Source organism: Chrysemys picta, chromosome 8, assembly GCF_011386835.1.
Source record: "Chrysemys picta bellii isolate R12L10 chromosome 8, ASM1138683v2, whole genome shotgun sequence".
Classification (NCBI taxonomy): domain Eukaryota; kingdom Metazoa; phylum Chordata; order Testudines; family Emydidae; genus Chrysemys; species Chrysemys picta.
Genome location: NC_088798.1, coordinates 5,864,437 through 5,890,927, shown reverse-complemented (window position 1 = coordinate 5,890,927; position 26,491 = coordinate 5,864,437). Strand labels below are relative to the sequence as shown.

The window sequence follows — 26,491 nt, the reverse complement described above, 5'->3', positions numbered from 1 at the left end:
TCATTGCATTCATTATTATTTCCTTGAAGCAGTATCAACTTTGATATAAGGGGTGGAGTAATTAGTACCTGTGCATTCCCACACTACAATTTCAATAAAAACCTTACCCAGCATATTGGCTATGCCAAAATTCTAGCTTTATGCTCAGCTGAACTCACACAGTGAAAGGGGAGGTCTGGCTCGAGCAGAGAAATAAATCAGGCTGTCCAGAAGAGCTTTGGAAGGGAGGCAGAATGCCCAGGATTCTGCTGTCTCTGTATAGGCAGATCCTTGTTGTGCGTGAGACACCTGTCCTCTTCCTTCCTTAATCGCCTCCCAAAGAACTCTCTGCTGCAGCAGAGCCCAGGATCACCCTCCACCTCATGAGACACCTTTGGGCAGGGATTTTCTCAGGGCAGGGGTAAAACCCCCTTTAAAGCCCTGCCATGCTGGCTGCAGTCTGCTCTCTGGCCAGGAGGCCAGGGGAGAGACACAGGTATTCAGCAGTGGGCCCAGCTACAAGCCCCAATCAGGGCTGGCTCAGAGGAACGTCCTGAGCTGAGTGCGGACAGCTGGGCTGAGGCCCGGGAGGGCTATAAAAACCCTGAACACACCTCAGAGAGGAGGCTAGACTGGGAGGAGACAGGAGGGTGGTATCGCTGTCTCCTTACCAAAGGAGGAAGCCTCAAAAGCAGGAGACCCTGGGGAGGGTCTGTGGAGCACTAGCTGTTGGGAGACCGGGGAACTGCACGAACGCTGTAAATAAAGACACTTGGGTGATCCAACAAAAGAAGGCCTGGAAGTGTCTTTATTATACCAGCCTAAACTCAAGGCGCAGGCGGAAAAGTGGGAGAGCCCGCACCGACCCCGTGACAGGCCCTGGTTTTGTCTGTGGCTACCGTGAGGCAGACAATAATTACGTACCAAAAAACCAGCATTAAAAGAACATTGTGTTAGCAAAGCCCAGCACTTAAAAGTTGGGACATGCTGCTATCAAGGTCACCCATTCAAGCTCAATTCAGCCCCCTCGGGCGTTTGCATTCTGAGTTAGTCTTTCGTTATACGATCATGTAACCATTTGTTTCCAATATTCCTATTTACTATCATTTGAATCTCTGTTCTCTGCTAACAAACTGATTTGTGTTTTCACAATAAATATATCTAAGTGCTGTGTGTTTAAGTGGAGTGGTGAGCCAGAGTTGAATCTTCAAGACTGGCTGATCCACAAAGTTTGGATTCAGATGCAGAGTTTTCCCAAATTCTGTGGTGGTTGAATCCAGGCTTTGGGGTCAGGCCCACATCTTGCTGGATCAGAACTAAAACCTAGTGAATTCTTTCCATTGACTTCAATGGGCTTTAAATCAGGTCCATTATTCTATGGACAAACTGTGGCCCCGCCCTGTAGCTATTCCATGTGGTTGCTGCTATGTTTACTGCACAATAATTCACAGTAGCACTATGAGAAATTCATCCGCTGCAAAGCAAAGTTTAATTTAATCTCCAGGTTTTACATGGTCTTAATCCCAAATTACTTATCAAGCCAAGCTCACATTGCAAAGTGTATAGCCCAAACAGGCAAACGCATGGGCTAAAAACACAAAGTACAGATACCTTGAATGAAGCCAATGAGCCGCCCATAAACATGAGAGGGAAAGAAGCTGCAAACGCCAGAGAATGACTAATAAATCATGTGATATATAAAACAGGCCGTGGAGCCCAAATGAATGTGGTAATAGAAATTGATGCAGCATTGTACAAAGAATGTGGAAAGCCGGAGAAGTCAACAGTGAAATTCAAATCTTATCGTGAGGGATAAATTCCAGTCATGGGTGTGTGGAGCTGTCACCGATGCACCAAGACAAGGCAGTGACAAAAGGGGTTGGCAGGAGCCCAGAGAGGAGATCAATCCTTCTTGGGCTGAGACACGTTGGAGGTGTTTGGCCTAGTCACAAGGGAATATGCCAGAGGGAGTCCTGGTCGTAACTGTTGCAATCATCCTCAATCTGATGGGAATGGGCTCATTGCAGCATACAAAGGTGTGGTCCCAGAAAAGGGTAGCTGCTATGGGAGGGCATGGAACACGTGCATGCCTCTCCACAAGCTTTCAATGAGTCTAGAACTGAGCAGATAGTGTCTTTCATAGAGCCAAGATACTGGGTCTGCCGCTTAGTAATTGCAGAAATGTAAGGGGGGCAAAGGACCTGAAGAAGGCTTTTCATGGGGAATATGTCTATACACCCACAAGAAACTGGATGTATGATGAGATGGTAGCAGCCAAATTTTTTAGCAAATTTGATGCACTGGCAGGTTGCCCTGGATGAAGAAATTTCCAAGATTACCATATTTAATATACTAGCTGGCAGATGCTGCTTCTTGACATTGTCTTTGGAGAACATACGTGCAAGTAATACTGTATTTCATTGTGTAATATCCCAGATAACAGAAAGTGTTATTGGAGTGAAAGGGTGCCCTGATAATGTGATAGCCTAGGGCAGCACTGCTATTACAAAGAGAAAGCAGCTTAAATTGAGCAAAGCTAAATGTCAGTTTAATACAATGGAAATCAGTGGGGTGGGCCAGAAAACGAGAATTTTTCCTGCAGGAGTTTTCAAGGGGAAAATAAATATTCTTCCATCAGGAAATCATGATTTCCCAGGGAAAATGTTAAACAAAAACTATTTCCACCCACTTTCGGGCTGTGTTCCAAATTTTGCCAGTTGTGGAAAGTGTTGTGGGTGGAGGTTTGTTGTTGGTTCTACCACCCTCTGACATTTTCTCACTGCCTTTCAAGTTCTGTCAATTGGAAAACAATAAGAAAGTGTTGACAGTTTTCATTTTTAAGTGTTACTTTCTCTTACTTTACCTTTATTTTCCCCCTTTCTTCTGAGAGAAGAAATTTGAAAAAAAATTAGGGCTTGGCTACACTTGCAAGTTAGAGCACATTAAATCAGCCCCGGGCGCCCTAACTCCTGAGGTGTCCACACTGGCAAGGCACGTAGAGCACCTGGAGCGCTCCTGATATCTCCACGAGAAGCATAAAGCTTGCTACGCCCTGGCTGAAATGCCCAGGTGTCAGTGTGGATGACGTGTTGGATTACTGCGCTGTGATTGGCCTCTGGAAACGTCCCATAATCCCCTGAAGTCAAGTGGCCACTCTTGTCTTTGTTTTGAACTTGGCTGTAGGCATGCGGATATCCCCTTTCAAAGCTCTGTTTCTGACAGCCGGCTGCTTATCTGCTGCGGGACAAAGCAAACCGTTACTGTGGAATGGTGCTGCTGCCGAGGCGTTAGTGTGTGAGAGAGAGGGAGGCGGGGGCGGGGGGTCTGCTGCTGTCTGAACTTACAAGACAGCATGCTGACACACTCTCTGTCCCCCAAAACACACTGTCTCTCCCCTCACATACACACAACACACTCCCTGTCACACTCCACCCCTCCCATTTGAAAAGCACGCTGCAGCCACTTGCATGCTGGGATAGCTACCACAATGCACTGCTCTCTGCGGCATTGCAAGAGCTGCTAATGTGGCCACGCCAGTGCGCTTGCAGCTGACAGTGTAAACACGCGGCAGCGTTTTCCTTGCTGCGGTCTCCGAAGGCTGGTTTAACTCCTGGCGCTCTACAGATGCAAGTGTAACCAAGCCCTTAGAGAATGTAGGATTTTATCCATAATTTTTAAATGAAATTTTTTGAAAGTGCCAAAGAGTACTTTTTTCTTCCATTTTTTTTTCATTTCAAAATCCGGGGGGAATCAAATTTTGTCAAACATGATTTCTTTTTACTCAAAAAAATTAGCTTTCGGTAAAACAATTTTTTCATGAAAAATCTGTCTCCGAAAAATGTTGACCAGTAGTAGAATTCACTTCCTGAGAAGAGACTTTGACAACACATGGAAGAATGCCTGCTTAATCTTAGATCTGAGCACTGGCAAGAATGTTGAGACCCAGCGATAAAGGAAATCAGAGACTGCAAGACTGTGATGGGGGCGGACCAATCATTGTGGGCCCAAGAGGCCACACCCCCTTTCCTCTGATGGGCATGCTCCAAGTGGAGGAACCAGATAAAAGGAGGCAGCCCAGCTCTGTCAGGGCTGGCTGTGGAGGAGTAAGGGTGTGTCCTGGGGGCTCCTCCAGAGGTACCAGCGACACGGCCCATGGAGCTGAACTACAATGTGGATAACTCACTGAGTGCAGAGACTGATGGGGATGCTGGATCACTGCCAGCTAGAGGAGGCAGTGTGGTACTGTAGAGAGGCTTCAGGTCTCCAGACTTTTTTTTTTATTTGTTAAATAGAACTGGAAGGGACCCTGAAAGGTCACTGAGTCCAGCCCCCTGCCTTCACCAGCAGGGCCAAGTACTGATTTTGCCCCAGATCCCTATGTGGCCCCCTTAAGGATTGAACTCAGAACCCTGGGTTTGGCAGGCCAATGCTCAAACCACTGAGCTATCCCTCCCCACTGTTCGTTTGCTTTGCCCCAGCCAGAAGGCTGTAGGGCCTCAGACTGCTTGTTCGTTTTGCCCACTCAGGGACCCAAGGATTATTAGTTTAAGTGACCCCATCAGGGGGTTGGGACCCACTTGACCAAAATCACCCGCTTAATGGGGAATCCCGATGACTGTGTGACAGGGTGTACCAACCCTGCACTGGGCCGACGGGGGTACCCCAGCTCGACACGCGGGGCCCCCGTCACAAAGACATATTGAATTTTGTTCATGGGTTCATAGGCAACTTGCAGATTGAACTATTCATCCAAGAAAATCCCTTCACTAAGATACAGAATAAGCATGGATGCCAAAGTATGCAAATCCAAGGATTTGTAATGTTGATCTCAGCACGTTGGATGTGATGTTTTGACTCACAGAAAGAGATTGGTTCTCCGCAAGTGCTTCAAAGGAAAGGCTGGGAGCCACACAGGACTCAATGGCTGTTGTAATAGTTGCAGTGAGAGCTATGACACCAGCAGAGGAAATGTTTTCACAAATCCAAAAAGTGAGATTAAGCTTTGCTTATGTCTGTACGACGTTCCATTAGGTTCTCATTGATCTCCGCTTCAAGGCTGAAATTGCTGATAAACCAGTGATTGTAATACACAAGACTAGAAATTGAAAGTACAGAAATGTTATGCAACCCTGATGTTCTAGCCCGGAATCACCTGGTAATTACAGTCAAGTTGTCAAGAATGCATGCCCAGATTGATGACACACAACCGGATGATCTGGCACAAGCAGTAATAATATGTGTGAATGGGAGACAACCATCATGTGCTGTATCCTCACTCAGGAATAGGAGATGAACTGGAAAGAGAAACAGCTTATTGTGAAGCTGGTATTACTGTAATGAATTTCAGGAATAAACATGAAAAATACAAAAACAGTCATTCCCAGTGCAATGAGAAGGAAAATATTGGAAGACAGGCATTGTGCAATGACAGTGAAAAAGGCAAGTTAGAGGAGTCATATTCTGCCTGTGAATAAGCAGTAATTAGGGCTGGCTGGAAAACAACTATTCTGTTTTGCAAAAAAAGTTTGAGGTCTTGACATTTGTACGAAGTTTGAGGTCTTGACATTTGGATGAAGAAATCCAAGATTACCATATTCAGTAATTTACCAGAAGTAGTGACACTTGAATCCCCCCTGGAAATGTATGTATCTTTGTCTCCCTCTAGTGACTAGTCCACATAAGAAACTACTTTCACTTAATGAATTTAGTTCTTTTGATCAAGACGTACAAGCTGCTGCTGTGAGCTCTGTAGGTCTGGGATTCCAACACTGCTGTTGGCCCAAGCAGGACTGGTTACAATATTACCACTTCAAGCATGCTGAGACACATTGAATTCCTCTTTGAACCTCATAAAAGTTTAAGGATTTTAATAACGGACAATGGACCCCAGTTCAAGAATAAGGAATTCCTGGATGCTGCTAAAATACGTGAATTTGAAGCCGTAGGTACCCATAAACAAAGAGAGGAGAAGGATGTGGAGTCCGCAGAGTAAAGAACTTGCTCCAGAAATTAACTGATGCCAGAGAAAATCCACTTTTAGCCCAACCCAGCTAGAAAGTGACATTGCTACAAAATGGAAAGTCAGTTTGTGAATTGTTTGTCCAACAGACCTACACACACTTGGTTACTAGATATGAGAAATAACCAAGGTTATTTTTGTACCTGCCTCAGCACACAAAGGAATATCCAGAAAGTCCAGGTGCCTCTTTTTCTGGATCTTTTCAGGTTCTTGCCAAGTCTTGGGAGATTCCTTCCTCTCCTTTATCACTTTAGGAAAAGAATCATGAGACTATATTTTCCAGCCTCTGGATTTCTCTGCTAATTCTATCAACAGAGTGAAGGGAGACCATTCAACATGTGAGATCTTTCTGGCCCCATAATCTTCCACATTGATGATGATGATAGGATTCACTCTGTATGGATGGCATAGGATGCAGGGCAGAAGGGACGAAGCAGAGGCATCTACTTGGTGCCTTCTTGCAAGCATATGTGGGTGGGAGTGGGGCCTCTCTTGTCTCATTACCCAGTTGGCTTCACAGTTATTTCTCACTAAATTCAAGCTTGCATAATTAGGACTTAGATGAGGGTCACTCCTCAAATACAGCCTGAGGGTAATGGGGTGATAACTGGGCCTTCAAATTTACCCTAATTGTGAGCCTAACCGTAGGAAAGTAGGCAAAAGTTTATAAAGTGTCACTCTCTCCAGATGAGTATAATGAACCAGCAAGTGCTATTAGCTCAATGTGGCTTTGTAAATCTGCACTCAATGTCCAAGTTTACTAAGAAATTCCCAGAAGACACAAGGGTAGAATTTAAAGCTTTCCTGGCAGAAGATTGCATGGTGGCCAAGAGGTCTCTCCAGTATGAGCTTAATGTGGCTTATCCTTCTTTTAGGGTGATGGCTTCTGCAATTACAATGGGCAGACTTGTGATTACAGAATTCAGCCATAGCTACGGACATCCAACAAACTATATAGAAGACCTTCCGTACAATGGTCATTTTTTTGTTTTTGGACGAAATCAGTAAGGTTTACATTCTTTTAAAGACCCTTAACCTATGCATTGTTCATGAGGGCTCCATATCCCAGCCCCAGCGAAGTGCCAATACAGAGTCAACCACAGCAGCAATACAAATTGCACTGTTAAAGGCAACCTTTCTATCCAGGAAGACACCCTGATTTCTCACAAAGGGAATATAAATTACTACGCTCAACACAAATTCATCCTTAGCTGTGGGGAAGCAGGCCATTTGATTTTTTCGAGGACAGCAATGCAGTTACCAGTGACCTTCCTTCTGTCTTTCACTGCACACACGTTTGGGGACAGAGTGTCCCATGTCCTTAGAGCCTGGGAATCTAGAACAATAGACATATGCGTCCTAAGCACTGTGAAATGGAGATAGTCTATCCAGCTTTTTCCCACCCATCTCCCTCTCCCTTTTCCAGGACCCATGTTATGAGTCAGTGTTCCTTCAAGATGTTAAGACTCTGCTCAATCTAGGGTCCATAGAAGAGTTCCCTTTCAACACTGGTGAAAGGGGTTTTACTCACAATGCTTTCTGATCCCCAGGTCCAAAGGGGGCCTGAGACCCATCCTAGATCTTCAAAAGTGCATGGTAGTGGTAGCTACCTTACCTCACCTAACACGCCAGGCTTCACCTGCCCATCCTTCCATTACGGATAACTGGATAACGACATCCCATTAGAGAAGTTGGTCCATGTACCTCCTAAGTACATGGATCTAGCTTCTTTAGAATGACGGAAGGATCTGAGCGACCTATACTGTGGCATGTCACTTTCTTGTCCCTTTTCATCTGAGACCATCATTACCAATGAATCCCTGATAGAATGGGGTGCTCACATAGAGAATGTGAAAAACCAAGCCTTATGGATGCAACACAAAGCGACCCTTCATATCAATGCCCTCAAATTCTGGACAATTCACAAACCTTGCTGTGATTTACTTCCTCATATCTAGGGCTTGTCGGTCCAGGTATTGACTGATAATACATGCAATGTACTACCGAAACAGACAAGGAGGGCACTGTATGATCAGCTTTGTCGGAAGCAATGAAACTGTAGGCCTTTCGCCTGTTGGAGTACCTGCTACTTCTCCAATCCTTGGGCCTTTCTCTAAACTCCCTGACAGTTCACTTATCAGTGATCTCAGCAATTCACCCTCCCATTCAGGCAAGATTTTTTTTGTAAGCCCGATGTTCTCTAGAATTTTAAAAGGGATTGTTCAACTTTTTCCCTTTGCAAAGAACGCATTGCCAACTTGTGGTATTAACATGGTATTAGCTGCTTTAATGAACCCTCCCTTTGAGCCTATTGCCACCTGTTCTTTCCCTCACCTGGGTCAGAAGATGTCCTTTCCCATTGCTGTTATATCTTCCAGAAGAGTGGGTGAGCTTCAGGCTCTCACGGCAAGACTGCCATATGCAGTATTTTTCAAAGATAGGTAGTTTTGAGGCCAAATCCGATGTTCTTAACTAAAGTGGTATCTGATTTTCATTGGCTGGACTAGACAATATACTTACAATTTTTTGTTTCTGTTCTTTTTTTCCCCAAACCACATTCACATAAGGATGAAGAACATCAACATATTTTGGAGGTAAGGATGGCTGCCACTTGGTCCTCAGTGCATGCTTTCACTCATCATTATGCCATCACAGCTGCATCAAGATGGGATGCAAATTTGGGGAAGGCGCTGCTTAAGTAGACTTTGTGTCTGACCTCCTAGCGGCACGGCTTGTGAGTCATTTGTGTGGGATGCACGTTATGTAACCACTCAAAGAAGAGAAAATGGTTACTTACCTGTGTTGTAACTATTGTTCTTCGAGATGTTGCTGCACATGTGTATTCCACGCCCCGACGCCATCTCCTCTTCATTGCAGTCCTGTTATGCCATGTTCCGGTGCAAAGGAACTCAGGGGTGTAGTGCTGCCCTTACAGCCAGGGCCGGCTTTAGGCACCAGCGCTCCAAGCATGTGCTTGGGGCGGCACTTTCCAAGGGGTGGCACTCTGGCCTCCCTTTATTTAATTATTTATTTATTTGCTCGGGGCGGCAAAAAGATGGGAGCTGGCCCTGGCCAGAGCCCTGCCGCTGGAGAGCAAGAGCATCGTTCTCTGGAGCCGAGCCCAAGCTGCGGCTGCGAGAAGGGCTCCCAGAGTGTGTGAGGAGCTGGGGAAGGAGGGAAGCGGGGCCCGGGATGCAGGGAGGGAGGAGGGGTCCTGCTGCCACTGCCGCCACCGCTGCTGCTCTAAGTCTCCCCAGGGCGGCGCAGTGTTTCCCCACCCAAGTGGGCTGTGCAGGGCGCGCCACTGGGCTGGGCAGGGGCGCGGATCCCGGCTCGCGCGCTGATGGGGTGAGTGGCTGGGCCGCTCGAGCTGCCAGGGAGCTTCCCCCGGACCCAGCCCACCGCGCACCTCCCCCACCTCAGCCCCGCGCTGCTTGCCCCGGGCCCCCACAGGGCCAGGGGCGGGGAGAGGCAGATCCTGGCTCCGAGCAGGGCAGCGAGGATCCCCGCGGCTCGGGCACCTGCGGGTCAGTGTCCGTCTTGTCGGCTCTGCCTGCACGGGGCTGGGGAAGCAGCTGTCAGCGCCTGCCCCTCTCAGCCCTTGCACCCCCCATCCCGCTCGCAGCCTCTTCACTTGTACCTCCCCCCATCGCTCCTTCGCCGCACCCCTTCCCCTTGTACTCTCTCTTCACCCGCACCTCTCCCCTTGTACCCTCCCCCAGCCCTCTCCTCCCGCACCTCCCCCTTCCCCTGCACCTCTTCTCCCGCAACCCTTCTGATACCCCCTCTCCCCCTCCCCCCTCCTCCGCGAGTACATCACACCTTGCTTCTCTGCCAGTGTAGAGCCCCCAAGCACCCCCACACCCGCTCCTCTGCCTGAACCCTCTTTACTAGATCCCCATCCCTTTCCGGGGTTGAGAGTTAGTCCCTATGCTTTCCATGTGCATTTGGAGCACTAAAGATGGGGGGCCAGGAGGGGGGCGAGATTTATACTAAAGTGAAATAAAAATAGGAGAAACGGGTTTGATCCCCACTGCAAGTGTAAACGGGGATTGCTGTGGTGAACGAGGAGGTCACGTTTGGGGGGGGACCAGGGCTGGGGCGGCAGGGGGTGCGGGTGTGGGATGGCACTGGTGGGGGGGGAGCCCAGGGCTGGGGTGGGGGGCAGCCAAGAATGTTTTTGCTTGGGGCGGCAAAAAACCTAGAGCCGGCCCTACTTACAGCGCCTCGGGAGGAGCCCCAGAGATGTGTAGAGTGCAGGTACAGCCCCGATGGGTACAGCGGAGGAAAACTCTCCAGCTTCAGTGCACGCACACCTACGTGCAATACACCCATGCGCCGCCCTCTCGAGGGACAACATTTGCATCATGGATAAGTAACTCTTTCCCCGGCTCTGACTTGTTTGTTTGGAGTATCACCCATGAGCTGGGTGACAAGTGGGTTTTTAAGAGCTTGGTCAGATGCAGCCTTAACACTGACTTTCACTTAACACTCACTTGTTTGAAAGAAATCGTAGATTAACAGATTCCGAAGCCAGAAGGGACCAATGTGATCATCTAGTCTAATGTCCTGTATAACACAGGCCACAGAATTTCCCCAAAATAATTTCTAGACCAGATCTTTGAGAAAAACATCCATTTTTTATTTTAAAAATTGCCAGTGATGGAGAATCCATGATGAGCCTTGGTAAATTGTTCTAATGGTAAATTAATCTCACTGATAAAAATTTACACCTTACTTCCATTCTGAATTTGTCTAGCTTGAATGTCCAACCATTAGATCGTGTTGTACCTTTCTCTGCTAGATTGAAGAGCCCATATCAAATATTGGTTCATCATGTTGGTACTTAACCTTCTCTTTGTTGAGCAAAATGGATTGAGCTCCTTGATTCTAGCACTGTGAGGCATGTTTTCTAATCCTTTGATCATTCTCCTGGTTACTTGGTCATCGGTATTTAAAAGTATTGCCACCGCAGCTCCATTGTTCTTCACAGCTCCTTTAGAAGTCAGACTTTTGTCTCCCCCAGTATTTGGTATGGGAAGTTGATGTGAAAACCAAACCTCCATGTCACATCCTGGATCATTTCCCACAAGCTGTGTAGGAGTGAGGAACTTTTTCCCACCTGGCTAATGAGGATCGGTTATGTTAAAATGCTGACTGCATTCAGTTTTCTAGTAAGTTGTGTCTACTTCAGTAAGAAGTGGTGGAGTAATTAGCACATAGGAATTCCCACGCTGTAGTTATCATTAACAGTCTTATTCAGCATCTTAGCAATGCCAAAATTCTAGCACTGCCAAAACTCTAGCTGTATGCCTACCTCAGTTCACAGTGTGCAGGGGACGATCTGGCTCGAGCAGAGAAATAAATCAGGCTGTCCAGAAGGGCTGTCAAGCGCACGTGATGGAGGAAGCCTATTGTCTTTGGAAGGGAGGCAGAATGCCCAGGATTCTGCTGTCTCTGTATAGGCAGATCCTTGTTGTGCGTGAGCCACCTGTCCTCTTCCTTCCTTAACCGCCTCCCACAGAACTCTCTGCTGCAGCAGAGCCCAGGATCACCCGCCACCTCATGAGACACCTTGTTTGGAGTGGCTCTGACACAGCTGAGCTCACGGTAGCTCAAACCCTTTGGCAGGAAACAAGCAGGGCTCTCACCCTCTGCATCACATCCAGGCTTCTCAGCTTGATCTTCAAGGCTCTGCACAGCTGGTCTGCTGCCAAAATGCCAGTTCCTAGATCTTATTCCCCCAGCCAGCACTCCACCTAAGCCTGTCTCCTAACTGCTCCCCATTGTAGCCTGCTCCCACTCTTGCCATCACAACTTCTTCCACCCTGCTGCTTATGTCTAGAACGATCTCCTACCCACCATCCCTGGGCTCTCAGGGTGGGTTGTGCCATTGCTGCAGCCATCTAGAAGAGCAGCCTACTCCCAAGTGCCCCCTCCACAGCCAGAAGGGTAAAGAGAAGAGCCCAGTGCACCTAGGGCATCCTCACTGGAAATGCCACGGTCAGGGCAGGCTGCAAAAGAGAGACCACATACTTCCAAGACCGGTGGGTAACACTGAAGTTAAACTCCCCAACCAGTCATAAATTGTGCTTCTGATCCCCCACACTGGTTATCAAGAAGCAAAAAAAGAAATCACACAGCCCCCTTTATTGCATTCCAGTTCTCTGGCTCCTAATCAGGACCGAGGTCCAGTATAGTGAGAAGTTATTTAAAAACTCTGCTCACACATACAAAACATTACTCTGACTCCAAAGGGTCAGCCATGTTACCAGATCAGTATCGGTTTGGATCTTACCCAAAATCCCACGCTGCCAGCCAGTCCTTTAGTGTCTAAAACTGAAGGTTTATTATAAAGAAAAAGAAAGAACAAGAAGAGAGATGTTAAATGGTAAAACAGTCCCATACATACAAAGACTTCAAAGTCCATCAGGTTCTTAGCAATATCGGTGAGTTTGCTGGCTTGAAAGTCCCTCTGGAACACATCCACTACTTGGATGGCTCATTCAGTCCTTTGTCCAGAGCTTTGTTTGTAGAAAGGTTACTCCAGAGGAAAGAAGCAGGAATGCAGACAAGAAGCAGAAGATGCAGCTGCCTTTTATAGTCTTTATAATCTATAGTTTTATAATCTATAGTCATGGCTGACCCTTTGGGGGTCAGAGGAACATTTTGTATGTTTTTTAAATAACTTCTCACTATACTGGACCTACGTCCTGATTAGGAGCCAGAGAACTGGAATGCAATAAAGGGGGCTTGTAGTGAGGCGGTGTGGCGCCCCTCCGTCCCGCATAGGGCCGAACTTCCCCTAACCCCAACGTGGGCGGAGCCACCGGATCCGGCGCCCGCCCCTCCGAGGTCACGGCCCCGACCCGGAAGTATAAAAGCCCGCCTGCAGAGCTCAGTGCAGCCCAGGCCGGCAGAGAGAGCAGACGTCCCGGGCCGAGCTCCCACTTGGGAGACAGCCACAGGCCGTGAGCAGCCTGCTACCCCACCGTGCCGGTCGAGCCTATCTCTCGCCAGGTACCCCGAGGAGGACTGGCCAAGCCTGCCCCGGGCCAGCTACCCCGAGGAGGACTGGCCAAGCCTGCCCCGGGCCCGCTACCCCGAGGAGGAGCCAAGCCTGCCCTGGGCCCACTACCCTGTGGAGGAGCCAAGCCTGCCCCGTGCCAGCTACCCTGGTGGAGAGCTGCCGGACCTGCCCCCAAGCCCCGCACCAGAGGAACCGATGCTGCTGGACTGGCCCGAACCCGGCGTCGCCAACGAGGTAGGCCCCAAGGGGGAACACGGAAGTAGCCCGGGGGTAGCCGACCCCGGTCAGGCTGCAGAGACATGTGAGCCGATGACAGTGTGTTTCGGTCAGGACACCCCACTGACCAGCAGCGGCAGCAACCGCTGCTAGGGCCCCGGGCTGGAACGCAGTGGAGTGGGTGGGCCTGCGTCCCCCCTGCCACTCCCGCTCACGGGTGGCAGGCTTCCCCCTCACCCAACGCTCAGCTAGGAACCTGGGCCTCCCCCAAATGTATTGTTGCTCAGCCCCTGCACCAGAGGGCCTGAGCTGTGACTGTTTATGCCCCGCCCTGATCCAGGGCCTGGGCCTACTTTAAACAGTTGGTTGTTACTCAGCCCCTGCACCAGAAGGCCTGAGCTAGTTGAGTGTTTGCTCAGCCCTGCCTGAGGGCCTGAGCTCCCTGAATGGTGAGCCGCTCAGCCCCTGCGTAAAGGGGCCTGAGCTTTGACTGTGCTGTAGTGAGTCGGTGTGGCGCCCCTCCGTCCCGGAGGGTAGAGCCCTGGCGCGAACCTACTACAGGGCTGTGTGGGGGCGTTTTTTTAGTCTTTTATAGTCTTTTGCCATGCAGCTTGATTTCCTTTGTTCCAAACACAAGCTGCCCAGTACATGGCCTGGAAGCCTTAGAGTTCTGTCCATAGGCATGTCCCTGCATGCCTTGCTGAGTCATAAGGTATATCCCTGACCCTTTCAATGGGTTCATTGTACAATTGATGTTGCTTGAGGAGCCATCAAGCAGGCTAGGCAGTTCTGAGGCCAAACTGTCTGGGGTTGTCACTCAGAAGCATGGCACAAGTTTGAAAAACAGGCATACCTACATAGCTATAACGCGTAATACAAAGGTGACACAAACATATAAACAAGATCATCAACTTGGAAAATGATAACATTTTTGCAGATACCTTACCCGGCAGATCTGGCACCACTCATGGCAATTTTACAATATTGGTGTTCATAATATCCTAACGTGTCCCCCAAATTCCATACAGCGTCGCACCCTCCCTGCCCCAGAAGCAGGAAGCTGAGGTGAGGGACGAAGGTGCCTTTGCTTCTGGGTGAGCCCCTGGACCCTGGGAAGGAGATGGCGCAGCCAAGATGTCAATGGGCACCATAGGTATGGTAGTGGGGGATAGTGTGGGCAGGTTAGGAGAACCGAAAGGACCCCACATATGGAGTGTTGTCGGCCAACTGGCTTTTGGGGAGGCACAGTCCAGTGCACCTTGGTGCACACAACCAACCATGGCCTCAGCCCCACTCTGGACCCTTCCCAGCCTCCCACGTAGGGGGTGTGGTCATGAAAAGGGGTGTGGTCAGGAGTACACTTCTGCCTTGGTGATCCCTGGCTGCCAGAACAGCCCCTCGAGCCGCACTGCCCCCAGTACAACTTTACATTTCTCTTGGTAGCCAGTCCAGAGCCCGGCAGCCTGATTCAGTGTGCTGGTCTTATACTATGTTACCACGGCCAGTTACCACTGGGACCTTTATACTCGTATTTGTACCCTTTCCCCTTCGCTGTGTCACAGCATCTTTTACACTGTGAGTTCTTCGGGCCTGGCACACTTTGGGCATACCCAGCTATAACTAATGCCGGGAGTCGATTTCACCGGGGCTCTCTACTATTGTTTCCAAGCACTAACACGGCTCTGTTTTCCCCCTGCATTCATGAAAGTACGTTGTATGTATCTTGCACGGTCTGAATCTGAGTGCCTGATCCAGCCCCTCACGTCAATGTTGACAGTGAGCATTACAGTAAAAGCTGTGTTATCCGGCACTTAAAGCTTTAGAAACCGGCATGTTTGATATCTCCCAATACAAATCGTCAATAGGGTTGCCAGGTGTCCAGTTGACACAGGGCCGGCAGGTTCCCTTCATGGCTCTGCGTGGCACCCTGCAAGTGGCGACATGTCCCAGATGCTCCTAGGTGGAGAAACAGCCCTGGGGGCTCCGTGCGCTGCCCCCGCCCAGCCATGAGCACTGGCTCCGCAGCTCCCATTGGCCGAGAACCGTGGCCAATGGGAGCTGCAGGGACAGCGCCTGCGGGCGAAGGCAGCGCGCAGAGCCGCCTGGCCGCAACTCTGCCTAGGAGCAGCAGGGACATGTCGCCACTTCTGGGGACCCACGCAGAGCCAGAGAGGGAACCTGCCGGCCCCGCGCCAGCTGGACACCTGACAACCCTATTGACGATTTGCAGGAACATGTCACTGCTTGCGGGGAGCCACCTGAGGTGAGTGCCGCCTGGATCCAGCACCCCAAAACCCCTCCTGTGCCCCAAGTCCCTGCCCCAAGCCCCCTCCCACACCCAAACTCCCTCCTGGAGCCCATGCCCCGCACCTCCTCCCGCGCCCCAACCCCGGTCCTGAACCCCCTCCCACACCCAAACTCCCTCCTTCCATTGGTAAGTAGAACTCTTAGTTAACCAGAATTTTGGACTAACAGGCACCCCCATATTCCCCCAACATGCCGGATGACAAAGCTTTTCCTGTATTTGGCACTGGTAACTCCAGGCTACTATTGGCAAAGGATAAACTGAATTCTCTGGATCAAATCCAGCCCTTGACCAAACTCAGTACCCCAAGGGACAGCTGATGTTTCCACTGAATGCAATAAGGGATGATGTCATTGCAGCTGAATTTGGTCCCTTACCCCGTCTAGCAAGAGTTCATTGGGAAAACAACTGGAGCTCAGTGATTTCATTGATGATTTTGCTGCAGCAAAGTGCAGGAAAAAGGCAGGGGATGAACTAGATATGCCATAGGTTTGTACGTTGCTGTCCCAGTTTCTATTTGTGTCTGTGCCAGCAGCAACGTGAGTGGAAGTTTATGACAAACCTTTCGCAACCCAGGTTGGGGCGGACTGCAAAAAACACTGAAGACAGAGAATAACTTTAACAGAGAGGACATGCCCTGAAATGCAGCGTTAGCATCAATAATTAAAGACAGCCAGAGATGGTGCTGCCACAGACCTAGCAAGTGAACAAGATGTGAATGATTCACCAGTGAATCAGTGTCAATGTGCCGGAGCCCAAGTGTAATAAAATGCCAAGGTGCCATTCCTGTGCTCAAATGACTGTTGCTAATAAAAAACACAATGGAGTGTAAGGGAGAGACACCAACCTACACATTGCACCTGGTGAGTGATACCTGTAGGAGCATGGAAAAGACAGCAGATACCTTTCCAAGCAAGGCTGGAAGACAGTGTCCTGAAACAGCTCAATAAGAGAAATGATTTTCACAGAAAAGACGTGTTCTGCAGATCAGTTTTAGGTTCAAGTTTGTTCTTTTCCCTGTTTTAGAAATCAATGTAAAACCCCCAGCCTCGCTGTGGCTCCGCTCCTGGCCCCGCCCCCAGCCTCGCTGTGGCTCCGCTCCTGGCCCCGCCCCCAGCCTCGCTGTGGCTCTGCTCCTGGCCCCGCCCCCAACCTCACCGTGGCTCCGCTCCTGGCCCCGCCCCCAGCCGCAGCTGCTGCCTGTGGCTCTGTTCCTGGCGCAAGACCGAGGATGGGGGTGAGGCCGGGAATGGAGCCAACCTGGCTTTGGGCCCAGTTTCCAGCCCCCACTGCAGCCTGGCTGCAGCTCCCCTCCTGCCCCCTTCCCCCTGCGGGGAGGCAGAGGAGGTGGACGGGGTAAGCGTGGGCGTGACCCTCAGAAGTTTGGGGACCGCTGATCTAGTATCTGAGTCACTGAACAGATCAGAGTTTCAGGACAGATCAAAAACATATTCATGTGATGGATTCACTGGGTAGATCCCTCCTGAGTAGACTTTCATTGAATGATCTAGTCATTTTTTTACTCCAAACCTGGTGGTGCTGTGAAATGAACGCACATTTGATGCAGTAAGCTGAGCAAAATACAGAAGTGGATCTGGATTTCTAAACCCCTAAATTCATGAGGGCTTTGGCCCAGGGTGTTAGGTTGTCCGAGCAGAGAGAGCGGCATCAGCTGCACAAGTCATGGATGGATTTGGATTCTGGGATGTTCTGGTGCAGATCTGTCTCTAAGAAGTTTGATTCTATTTTCTTTCAGTGTTTGAATGAAGCCGTAATTAAGAGCAATGCCAGATCTGATCCCCTCTCCTTCAATCTCTTGAATCTGGGAGATGTTCTCCTGAAACGCTGCATCTTGTAGCAAATGTTCTTTATCTGTTCATGGGCCTGAATTGGAACACCAGACCTGAATGCATCTTATCCCTGGGGAAGTTCATATTTTGATCCATGTCTATGGCTCAGGCCCATCTTTGGGATTTAAGTCCCGATGGTCCTATTTTGAGAGAGGGACACTGTACAGTAAGTGGAAGGACATCACTGTGAGAGTTTCTTATGCAAGGTGCACGCAACACAGATACTTGCATAACAAAGACTTCTGTGTTACTCCCCTGCAATTCCAGGCACTGTACTGGCTTCTCATGACATTTTATTGGCACAGTTACAGCCTGTAAATCAGAACAGTTGGAAAAGAGCCACAACCCCTGAGAACACAGTGTCCCACAATCAGATGTTACATAGTTACAGGGAAAAACAATGATGTAGTCCAGGTTGAAGAGCATTTCACTAACAGATCACAATCAAGATTGGAAGCGTACTCCTGAAGCTGCTAAAACTTGCCCGGAAAAGAAAAAAAATCAATACAAAACACATTGCACGGAAGAGTGTGATATTCCTCGGTGTTAATCTGGGGGAAATGCATTGCAAAGTACAAAACGCATGCCACTGTAATGGGGGATGAGTGGGTAAGGGTAACAGGGAGGGCTGCCCCGTTAAGGCCTGGGAGTGGTGGGGAAGAGTCAGCCTGTTCTGGGGAGGGTTCTGGGAGTCATCAGACCCACTTGAGCGGAGTCAGGTGACTGAGTCTAATGATTAGCAGCTAGGCATAGAGAGGAGGGCCCCAGCTCTGTTAAAGAACCCTGGGACCCAGGAGACGGCTACGAAAATGCCCTCCTCAAACAAAAGCCCAAATTGTAGACCTTGCCGTGAAGAGCTGTAAGGGGCGGGAGGCCCTGGGGAAATCCATGGGCTGAGGGAAGTCCCTGATTACTAGAATGCGACAGGCCAGGGGACCTGTATCCTACACTGGGGAGAAGGGAAATTGCTTTATGTTGTCACGCCCATGGTTTTTTTTTTTTGCATTTGGGCAACAAATGCTGGGCTCTGAACTCGGGTTCCTCATTTGGTGTCTGGACTGTTCGTGATATTGCTGGGCACGAGCTGGGGCTCTTTATTTTCAAATGAACGTATCGTATCAAACCGCGAAAGAGGAAAAAGGAGCTAACTACACTTTGGACAATGGAGAAAGAGCCGGCTGTATAGAGCTAAATACGGACTGACTTAACTAGCGCTTGCAAACTGGGACCAATCGAGGTTCAACACTGCATGTGGGAGTTTTAAAAGTTCTCAGTATTGGCCTCATTCTGTCCCCAATGACATGAATGGTCAAACTCCAGCGAGAGCAGAGTTAGCCCAGGGCTGAATGTGTTTGGAAAGCCTACCCCACAGTGCAGGAAACTTGAAGAGCCTGTTTTAAATGAGGCCTAAGGAAATGTATGGGCACGAAGGGGATTTCTTGTTTACCCACAACTCTGCATCAGTTACACTGGTGGATTGACGAAGATGACCATTTATACAGCCCTACGCAAGGTAGGTTCTAGCCGCGGCTGAGTCCTCACACCCGAGGGATAGGTGCGCTTACAATCCAGACTCCTTGGGGGTCCCAAAATCACACTTGAGATTGGGGAGCTCTCCTGCCTTTGTTGTGGTGAGCCTTTGACTATGGAACACGATCACCTTGAGAGTCATCCTTGTTCATTTTAGGGCCTGATCCAATTTTCATTGAAGTCAATGGAAAAGCTCCCACCAAGGTCAATGGGAATTAGATCCAGCCTTTAAGAAACACCGAAACCTTCCCCCCACTCCCCCACATGTGTTTCAGGATAGCACCTGTCAGTTCCATCTTCATTATCGCCTGTCACTTCTCTTTTTGTGTATTGTCGACACACACACGCGCGCACACACACACACTCCGTTTGCTTTACCGCTTTGAATTTTATGATGGTGGTTAGCTTTTTTAAATTTAATTACGTTTTAAGGCATTTTAATCAGTTTTTGTCCTGTTGTTCAGCTTGAATGTCCTAGTGAGAGGACAGGAGACTCCTTGGCTTGAATGTGCAGATCTGTCTCTAAGAAGTTTGATTCTATTTTCTTTTGTCCTGTTTTGAGCAGGGGGTTGGACCAGATGACCTCCTGAGGTCCTTTCCAGCCCTGATATTTTATGATTCTATGATTTTCCATGCTCCTACAGGTATCACTCACCAGGTGCAATGTGTAGGTTGGTGTCTCTCCCTTACACTCCGTTGTGGTTTTTTTAGCAACAGTCATTTGAGCACTGGAATGGCACCTTGGCATTTTATTACACTTGGGCTCCGGCACATTGGCATTGATTCACTGGTGAATCATTCACATCTTGTTCACTTGCTAGGTCTGCATGGAGAAGTAAGAGGCAGGATCATCTGAGGATCTCTTGCACCATGTCCCATGTGATGTACAGAATGGGGCTTGGGGACAGTGACAAGGCAGGAGATTTAGAACAAATACAAGGCAATATGTTTTTTGGTTCAGTAACTGGGTAACTTTAACCACTGATAACATTCATGGCTATGCAAACAAAAGTCTTCCACTGACTTCAGGGGGCGTTAAACTGGATCTGGCCATAAGTACAAGGGTAATCATACAACGTCCTGCTTCAGAGTATGAACTGGCTACCTTCAATGGTCAGGAAGGAATCTGCATCCTCAGAAACAGCATTGCCCTGATTAGAATTTTAAGTTGTGGGGGGTGTTCATATTCCTCTGAAGTGTCAGATAGACAACTGCTGGAGACAGGGTATGATGGAAAAATAGTGTGATCTTTTATAGCAGTATCAGAGGGGTAGCCGTGTTAGTCTGAATCTGTAAAAAGCAACAGAGGGTCCTGTGGCACCTTTGAGACTAACAGAAGTACTGGGAGCATAAGGTTTCGTGGGTAAGAACCTCACTTCTTCAGATGCAAGACTTGCATCTGAAGAAGTGAGGTTCTTACCCACGAAAGCTTATGCTCCCAGTACTTCTGTTAGTCTCAAAGGTGCCACAGGACCCTCTGTTGCTTTTATAGCAGGAGGCAAAACACCATGTGAGATGTTCCAATGGCCTTAGCTCAGGGGTGGACCAACCTGTGGCTCCGGAGCCACACGCGGCTCTTCAGAAGTTAATATGCGGCTCCTTGTCTAGGCACCGACTCCGGGGCTGGAGCTACAGGCGCCAACTTTCCAATGTGCCAGGGGGTGCTCACTGCTCAACCCCTGGCTCTGCCACAGGCCCTGCCCCCACTCCACCCCTTCCCGCCCCCTCCCCTGAGCCTGCCGTGCCCTCGCTCCTCCCCCCCGCCCAGAGCCTCCTGCACGCCACGAAACAGCTGATCGGGAGATGTAGGGAGGGAGGGGGAGGCGCTGATTGGCAGGGCTGCCGGTGGGTGGGAGGTGCTGGGAGCGGGGGTGGGGAGCTGATGGGGGGCTGCTGACGTATAACTGTGGCTTTTTGGCAATGCACATTGGGTAAATTCTGGCTCCTTCTCAGGCTCCGGTTGGCCACCCCTGCCCTAGCTGTTACGGCAGCCCCGTGACTTCTTACTTTCACAGGCATTGTATTTATAGACATGTCAATAATATTCAGCTAGGGGCACGGGTGTTCTGCAAGGGGGGTTCATGGGATTTGACACCCAGCATTGCAATTGTTTCTCTTGCACACTGGTCCAGATTCTTAGAGTGTGTAAATCACCATCGCTCTGTTGAAGTCAGCGGAGCTCTACCAATTTACACTAGCTGAGGATCTGGTCTGTTCCTTCAGGTACATGCTTTTTCCTTCCCCAGTGCTAAGGTGTTTTCTGGAGTACTCCTGTTTGATCCGTTTAGCTACAACTGTCACCGATAACGCAATACAGCTGTTGTTATGTTAATAACTGGTTATTTATTAACACAGAAGACAGACACTATCCGAGCGGCTTTCCAGTCTTCATCAGATGCAGATAATGCAGTGTGCCCAGAGGTCGACAGTCCAAACTTTAATCAATGCTTATTAAAAAACAAAAAGGTCTGTAATAGTTGGCCTGTTCCTGCAAGTGCAACAGAAGGAGAGTTTTGAAGGAGGGCGGAGGGGTTCATATGCAGGCATTGTAGAAGGTATGGACAGTGGAAGAAGGACCCAAAAAGGTAATTGGGAGGGAAATTTAGGATAGATGGATAGTACGAAGCAGTAAGAGAGAGGCTAGAACTTTGGGGCCTGATCCACTGCCCATTGCAAGGCTTCAGTGGGTGCTAGATTTGACCCCTGTGCGAAAGACGAGAGGAAGCCAGTGAAGGGACGTGGAGAGGCAAGATCAAAGCAGGGGCAGATATTCCAAAGGGACCACTTGCTAGGCAGAATAAAATCCTACTGGGCAATAAGACCCAGGCCTTTTATTGAACCAACTACCTATGACACATCAGTTCAGGCCAAAATAGGCACTTTGGCTGATGGTGGCAGAAGAAGGGGGGATGAAGATCTTTGGGCCCAGAAGCTTGTCTATTCTAACTAACCTCTTGGTCTGATTCAAATGGCACCATGTTATCTACTTGGTCCCTTTCCCACACTTAGATCAGTGCAATATCGGCCTCAGAGGACTTTCTTCAAGTGCAGGTGAATCCCGTTCTTGGAGCGTAGGACGAGCTGAGGTATTTTGATGGGGGGGTTGGCCAGATCCGGTGAGAGTTCGAAGCGGAGCAGAGTCAGGGCGAGAGCCACTTTCAACTCATTCATGGCAAACTGCTGCCCGATGCAGTTCCTGAGAAAAGAGACCCAAGGGAAATTCAGAGAAGCTGGGCCTGCATCAGCAAAAAGCATGAACCTCTCTCCATAGCTCACCCTCTCAGCCATTACTTGTGGTTTTCTTTAGTTCTCTTACTCTTTGCCAGACAGACACAGTTGTCGGGCAAATGGCTACTCAGTAGTTCCAGTAGCTGAGACTCACGTACTGCCTGCCTGATGTATCCAGCCTATTTTCAGACTTAACCAACCCACTCGTCCTTCACACGTGTTCTACTAAAACCCTCCATAAAGTTCCAGAGTGTCCCATAAGACTCTTGCCCGTCTGTCCCTTTTCTGGTCTCTGTGTACAGCCCCTCAGGGGATAGGCCTCTTGCCTTTGCCCTGCCTTATGGTGGAATCTTGCAGTGTTTCCCCCACTAGATTACGACTAAAGTACGCTCCCCCAGGTATCAACGATTTATTACCTTGAAGGCTTGACTGGGTTTCAGGCACCTGTTTCCTCCCTTTAGGTACCTGTAGCCAATGCTAGTGACCAACAGCCTCCTTCAAACACAGTGTTCGTATTTGTGTTTGTATTAGCCAAGATGAGCAGGGCTGGTGTCCCTAGCCTCTGTTTGCCAGAAGCTGGGAATGAGCGACAGGGGATGGATCACTTGATGATTCCCTGTTCTGTTCATTCCCTCTGGGGCACCTGGCATTGGCCACTGTTGGAAGACAGGATACTGGGCTAGATGGACCTTTGGTCTGACCCAGTATGGCTGTTCTTATGTTTCCCCTTCTTGACGCAATTAAAGTCTGGGGCCTTGGGAATGTTCCAGTTGGAAGCAGAAATTAATGGAGTCGGGTATCTATCTTGTTTATTTACAAGGAATGTAAAAAGTCCCGTGTCTCTGAACACAGAAAGAACCAAAAATAAAAGGAGCAGTTTCTTATCTTACAAGCCCAAAGTCTCTCTAGCTAACACCAGACCCCAAATCTTTCTCACTAGCTTTTCCAGGGTCATACTGTGCTTACAGGTTCCTGCTTGGCTTTCTTGTCTCTCTATCTCTCCCTTTCTGTTCTCAGTTTCTGTATGATCTCTCTCTTCTCACATCTAGTCTCCTGTCGGCTGTAATACTTTGGGGTTCGTGTGTTGGTGCTGTGTGATGATGGTGGCCTGTGATGTACAGGAGGTCAGAATAGAAGATCTGGTGGTCCCTTCTAGCCTTAAACTCTATGACTCTAAAAGCCCGAGGACTGTGAGAGGTTAAGAAGGAGAGTAAGGGAGTGGATGAGAGGGGGCATGAGGGAGATCAGGAGATGGGATGGGGTCACTTGCGCAAGGGGAGGTCTCAGAGGAGAAGAGCAGATGAGAATTTCTTTGTCTGAGATGGGGTAGACTCCTTGCATGATCCTAGCCAAGTCATTTAATCTCTTTGTGCCTCGGTTCCCGGTATCTAAAACAAGGATAATACTACTTTCCTATTTTGTGTATTTAGATTATAAGCTCTTTGCCTGACGGTACATGACTGCCAGCACGGTGGGACAGGATTTTAGCTGGGGCCTCTGGGTGCTACCAGAATATAGATAATAACTGATGTCAACTTGATAGAAAATATTAAGATTGTAAGTCTTTGGGGCAGGGCTCATCTGTTCCTTTGTGCTTGTATAGCACCTTGCACAATGGGGCCCAACCTTTGTTCTTGGCTGGGGTCTCTAAGTGCTTCTGCAATACAGATAGAAACATCTGCTAAATCACATTTCAGAATGGTGGTTCTTTTCTTCCCTTTGACTTCTTAAATTAAAATATACTTCACCTTGACCCAGCAGCAAAAGGCAGGAAGGCATGAGAATGTCTGTCAGAGACGTTCTCTGGAGAAAATCTCCACGGATCAAACACCTGGAATGAAAGAGTTCATTTAAAAAACAAACAAACAATGGTCATTTCAATTTCAAAACTACTCGCCAATTCTTTCAGCAGCGATTAGTGGCTTTGGCGTCTATGTTCTCGATGCCCAATTTGAGACTAGTTTATAGGATAAAGCTGGACAAATTCAGACAAGAAACAAGGCACAACTTATTTTTCACAGCAAGGGTGATTATCCACAGGGGTGGACTATGATTTTTGCAGGGCCCTGGGCCAGAGCAAGTGGGGGCCCCTTCCCACCCCTCCACCTGCAGTCCCCCCTACACTGCTGCTGGGGAGCGGGGTCGGGGTGTGGGGGTTTGCGTCACACGCCCGGCACTTCAACCGGGAGCGGGATTGGGGCGTGGGGGCTTGCCCCACTCTGCAAGAGCGCCAGGCAGGCTGAGCGGGACAAGCCCTCGTGCCCTGACCCTGCTCCCCGGCTGGAGCACCGGACAGATGAAGCAGGTTGGGGTGCAGGGGTGCCCATTTTTCCAGGGGCCCCCAATTGGCCAGGGCCTCTGGGCATGGGCCCCGTTGGCCCAGTGGATAATCCGCCACTGCTTAACCATGGAACCACTGAAAAAGGGATACAGTCCATTCTCTATCACTTAAAGTCTTTACATAGGAATCCAGTCTTGGATTCAGATTTAAATCCAGATTTAAACAGCTTTCTCTAGCTCCAATAGAAAAGGTGGGCTTGATGCTGCAATTACTAGGTCCTGCTATGCAGAAGATCAGACTAGATGATCTAATCGTCCCTTCTGGCCTTAGAATCTGTCTCTCTCTTCCCCACTTCAACCCCAGGAAGGGTCAAGTACCTGCCCTCTGAAAGACAGGTCCCCTTAAGGGAAGGGTACTAATTAAACTTGCTGATGACCCAAATTGGGAGGCACCAGCAATACGGGTAGAACTGGAGAACTGAAGTAATATAAATTTAATAGTATAAAGTGTAAGGTTATGCACTTAGACTACTAAGTATTTCTGCTATCCATCAGTTGGAAACAGAGGAGGAGAAAGACCAGGCTGTCTTAGTCAATCACAGTAAGACTATCGGCCACCACTGATGTGACTGTGGGGGGGGGGGAAGTAAAGGCAGTCCTAGGATGTATCAGGCAAGATCTTTCCAGTAGAGATAGAGAGGTATTAATGCCAATAGTAGGCACTGGTAAAACCTCATCTGGAATAGTGGCCAGCTCGGATCATGCATGTTTGAGAAAGATGAATTCAAATTGGAACAGATGGAGAGAAGGGCTGCTAGGATGATCAGGGGAATGGAGAGCCTGTTTAACCAGGGGAGATGAAAAGAGCTTGCTTGTTTAGCCTAGCAAAATGAAGACTGGGAAGGGGATCTGATTGTTCTCTAAATACATTGGGTTAAAATGGGGGAGGAGGTAAATTAGAGCAGGAGAAAGAGCTATTGAAAATAAAGGACAATCTTGGCACAAGAACAAATGGGGATCTACTGCCACGAACAAATTCAGGCTGGAAATGAGAAGAAGGTGTCCAGGCATCAGAGGAGTTAGGTTCTGGGACAGCCTCCCAACAGGAGCAGTGGGGGCAAACGCTCTAATTTTGAGGCTGGAGCTTGATATGTTTATGAATGGGATTATATGACAGAGTTGCCTGCAAAAGCAGGGGACTGGACTCTGTCCCAGGAGGTCTCTTCCAGTCCTATGTTCTTTAGGTATCTCCAGTTGAGCACCCAAAAATCACTAGTCACTGTTGAGAAGCATGGCTATTATTTGGTGAGCCACCTGCCTCTAGTTGTCTCTGTTTTCATAAATTACAGCCCTTCGGTTGTATAATGAGGATTGTAAAGCCACTCACCAGATGTAAGAATCAGGGAGGTTTCCCTGAGGACTTTGCCTGTCTGAAAGCTCAACCCGCTTTGTAGCTCAAAACAAGGTTGTGACACACACCGAGATCTACTATTATTTTATTAATCTGAGTAAGGACTTCATCTCTCGATTGGGGGTAGGGGAGGGGAGTGTCTCCAAAACCACTTAATAATAATCAATAATTTGCACACCTGTGGGACTTTAACTGAGGAGTGCAATGCAAACAATTAATTAAGCCTTCCAGTGCCCTTGTGAGGTACCAGTAAGATTGCTACCATGGCCAATTTCTGTTTGGCTAAGCTGATACCCACAGAAAGGTCAGGGCCCCCATTTTGAAAAGTGGATGTTCATTCTGGGTGCCCCTACTTGGAGGTGTGGGAAGGTTTAATTAATATGTATAGAGTCTCTTGGAGATCCTCAGATAAAAAGATGGTACAGAAGTGCAAATAACTATTGTGCAAGTGCTTTAAAAGATCCACCCATCAGAAGAGGCTTCTTGAAGTGCCTGATCAACACAGGGGAGGCAGGTGGACTTGTGAAATCCCTTTGCTGCTCTCCCCTAACTGTGTCTTTAATTGCTGACAAAGGTCTCTGACTCAAGGATTTCTCCAAGACCACAGAGTCAGACATTGGTAGAGCCAGGAATAAACCGAGGA

The 26,491-nt window shown here is 48.8% G+C and overlaps 1 protein-coding gene across 1 annotated transcript in view; it reads right to left on the bottom strand.

The window, feature by feature from the left end:
• Window positions 1-21,249: 21,249 nt before the first annotated feature.
• Window positions 21,250-26,491, bottom strand: part of LOC101952194 (cytochrome P450 4B1-like) — a 32,229-nt gene continuing 26,987 nt past the window's right edge. Inside the window, exons 11-12 of the mRNA XM_005284887.5 lie at window positions 23,906-23,988; window positions 21,250-22,125 (exon numbers count right to left, since the gene is read on the bottom strand). Coding sequence (XP_005284944.1) covers window positions 21,957-22,125; window positions 23,906-23,988 — 252 coding nt within the window. The 3' untranslated portion in view covers window positions 21,250-21,956. The remainder of the gene's footprint in view (window positions 22,126-23,905; window positions 23,989-26,491) is intronic.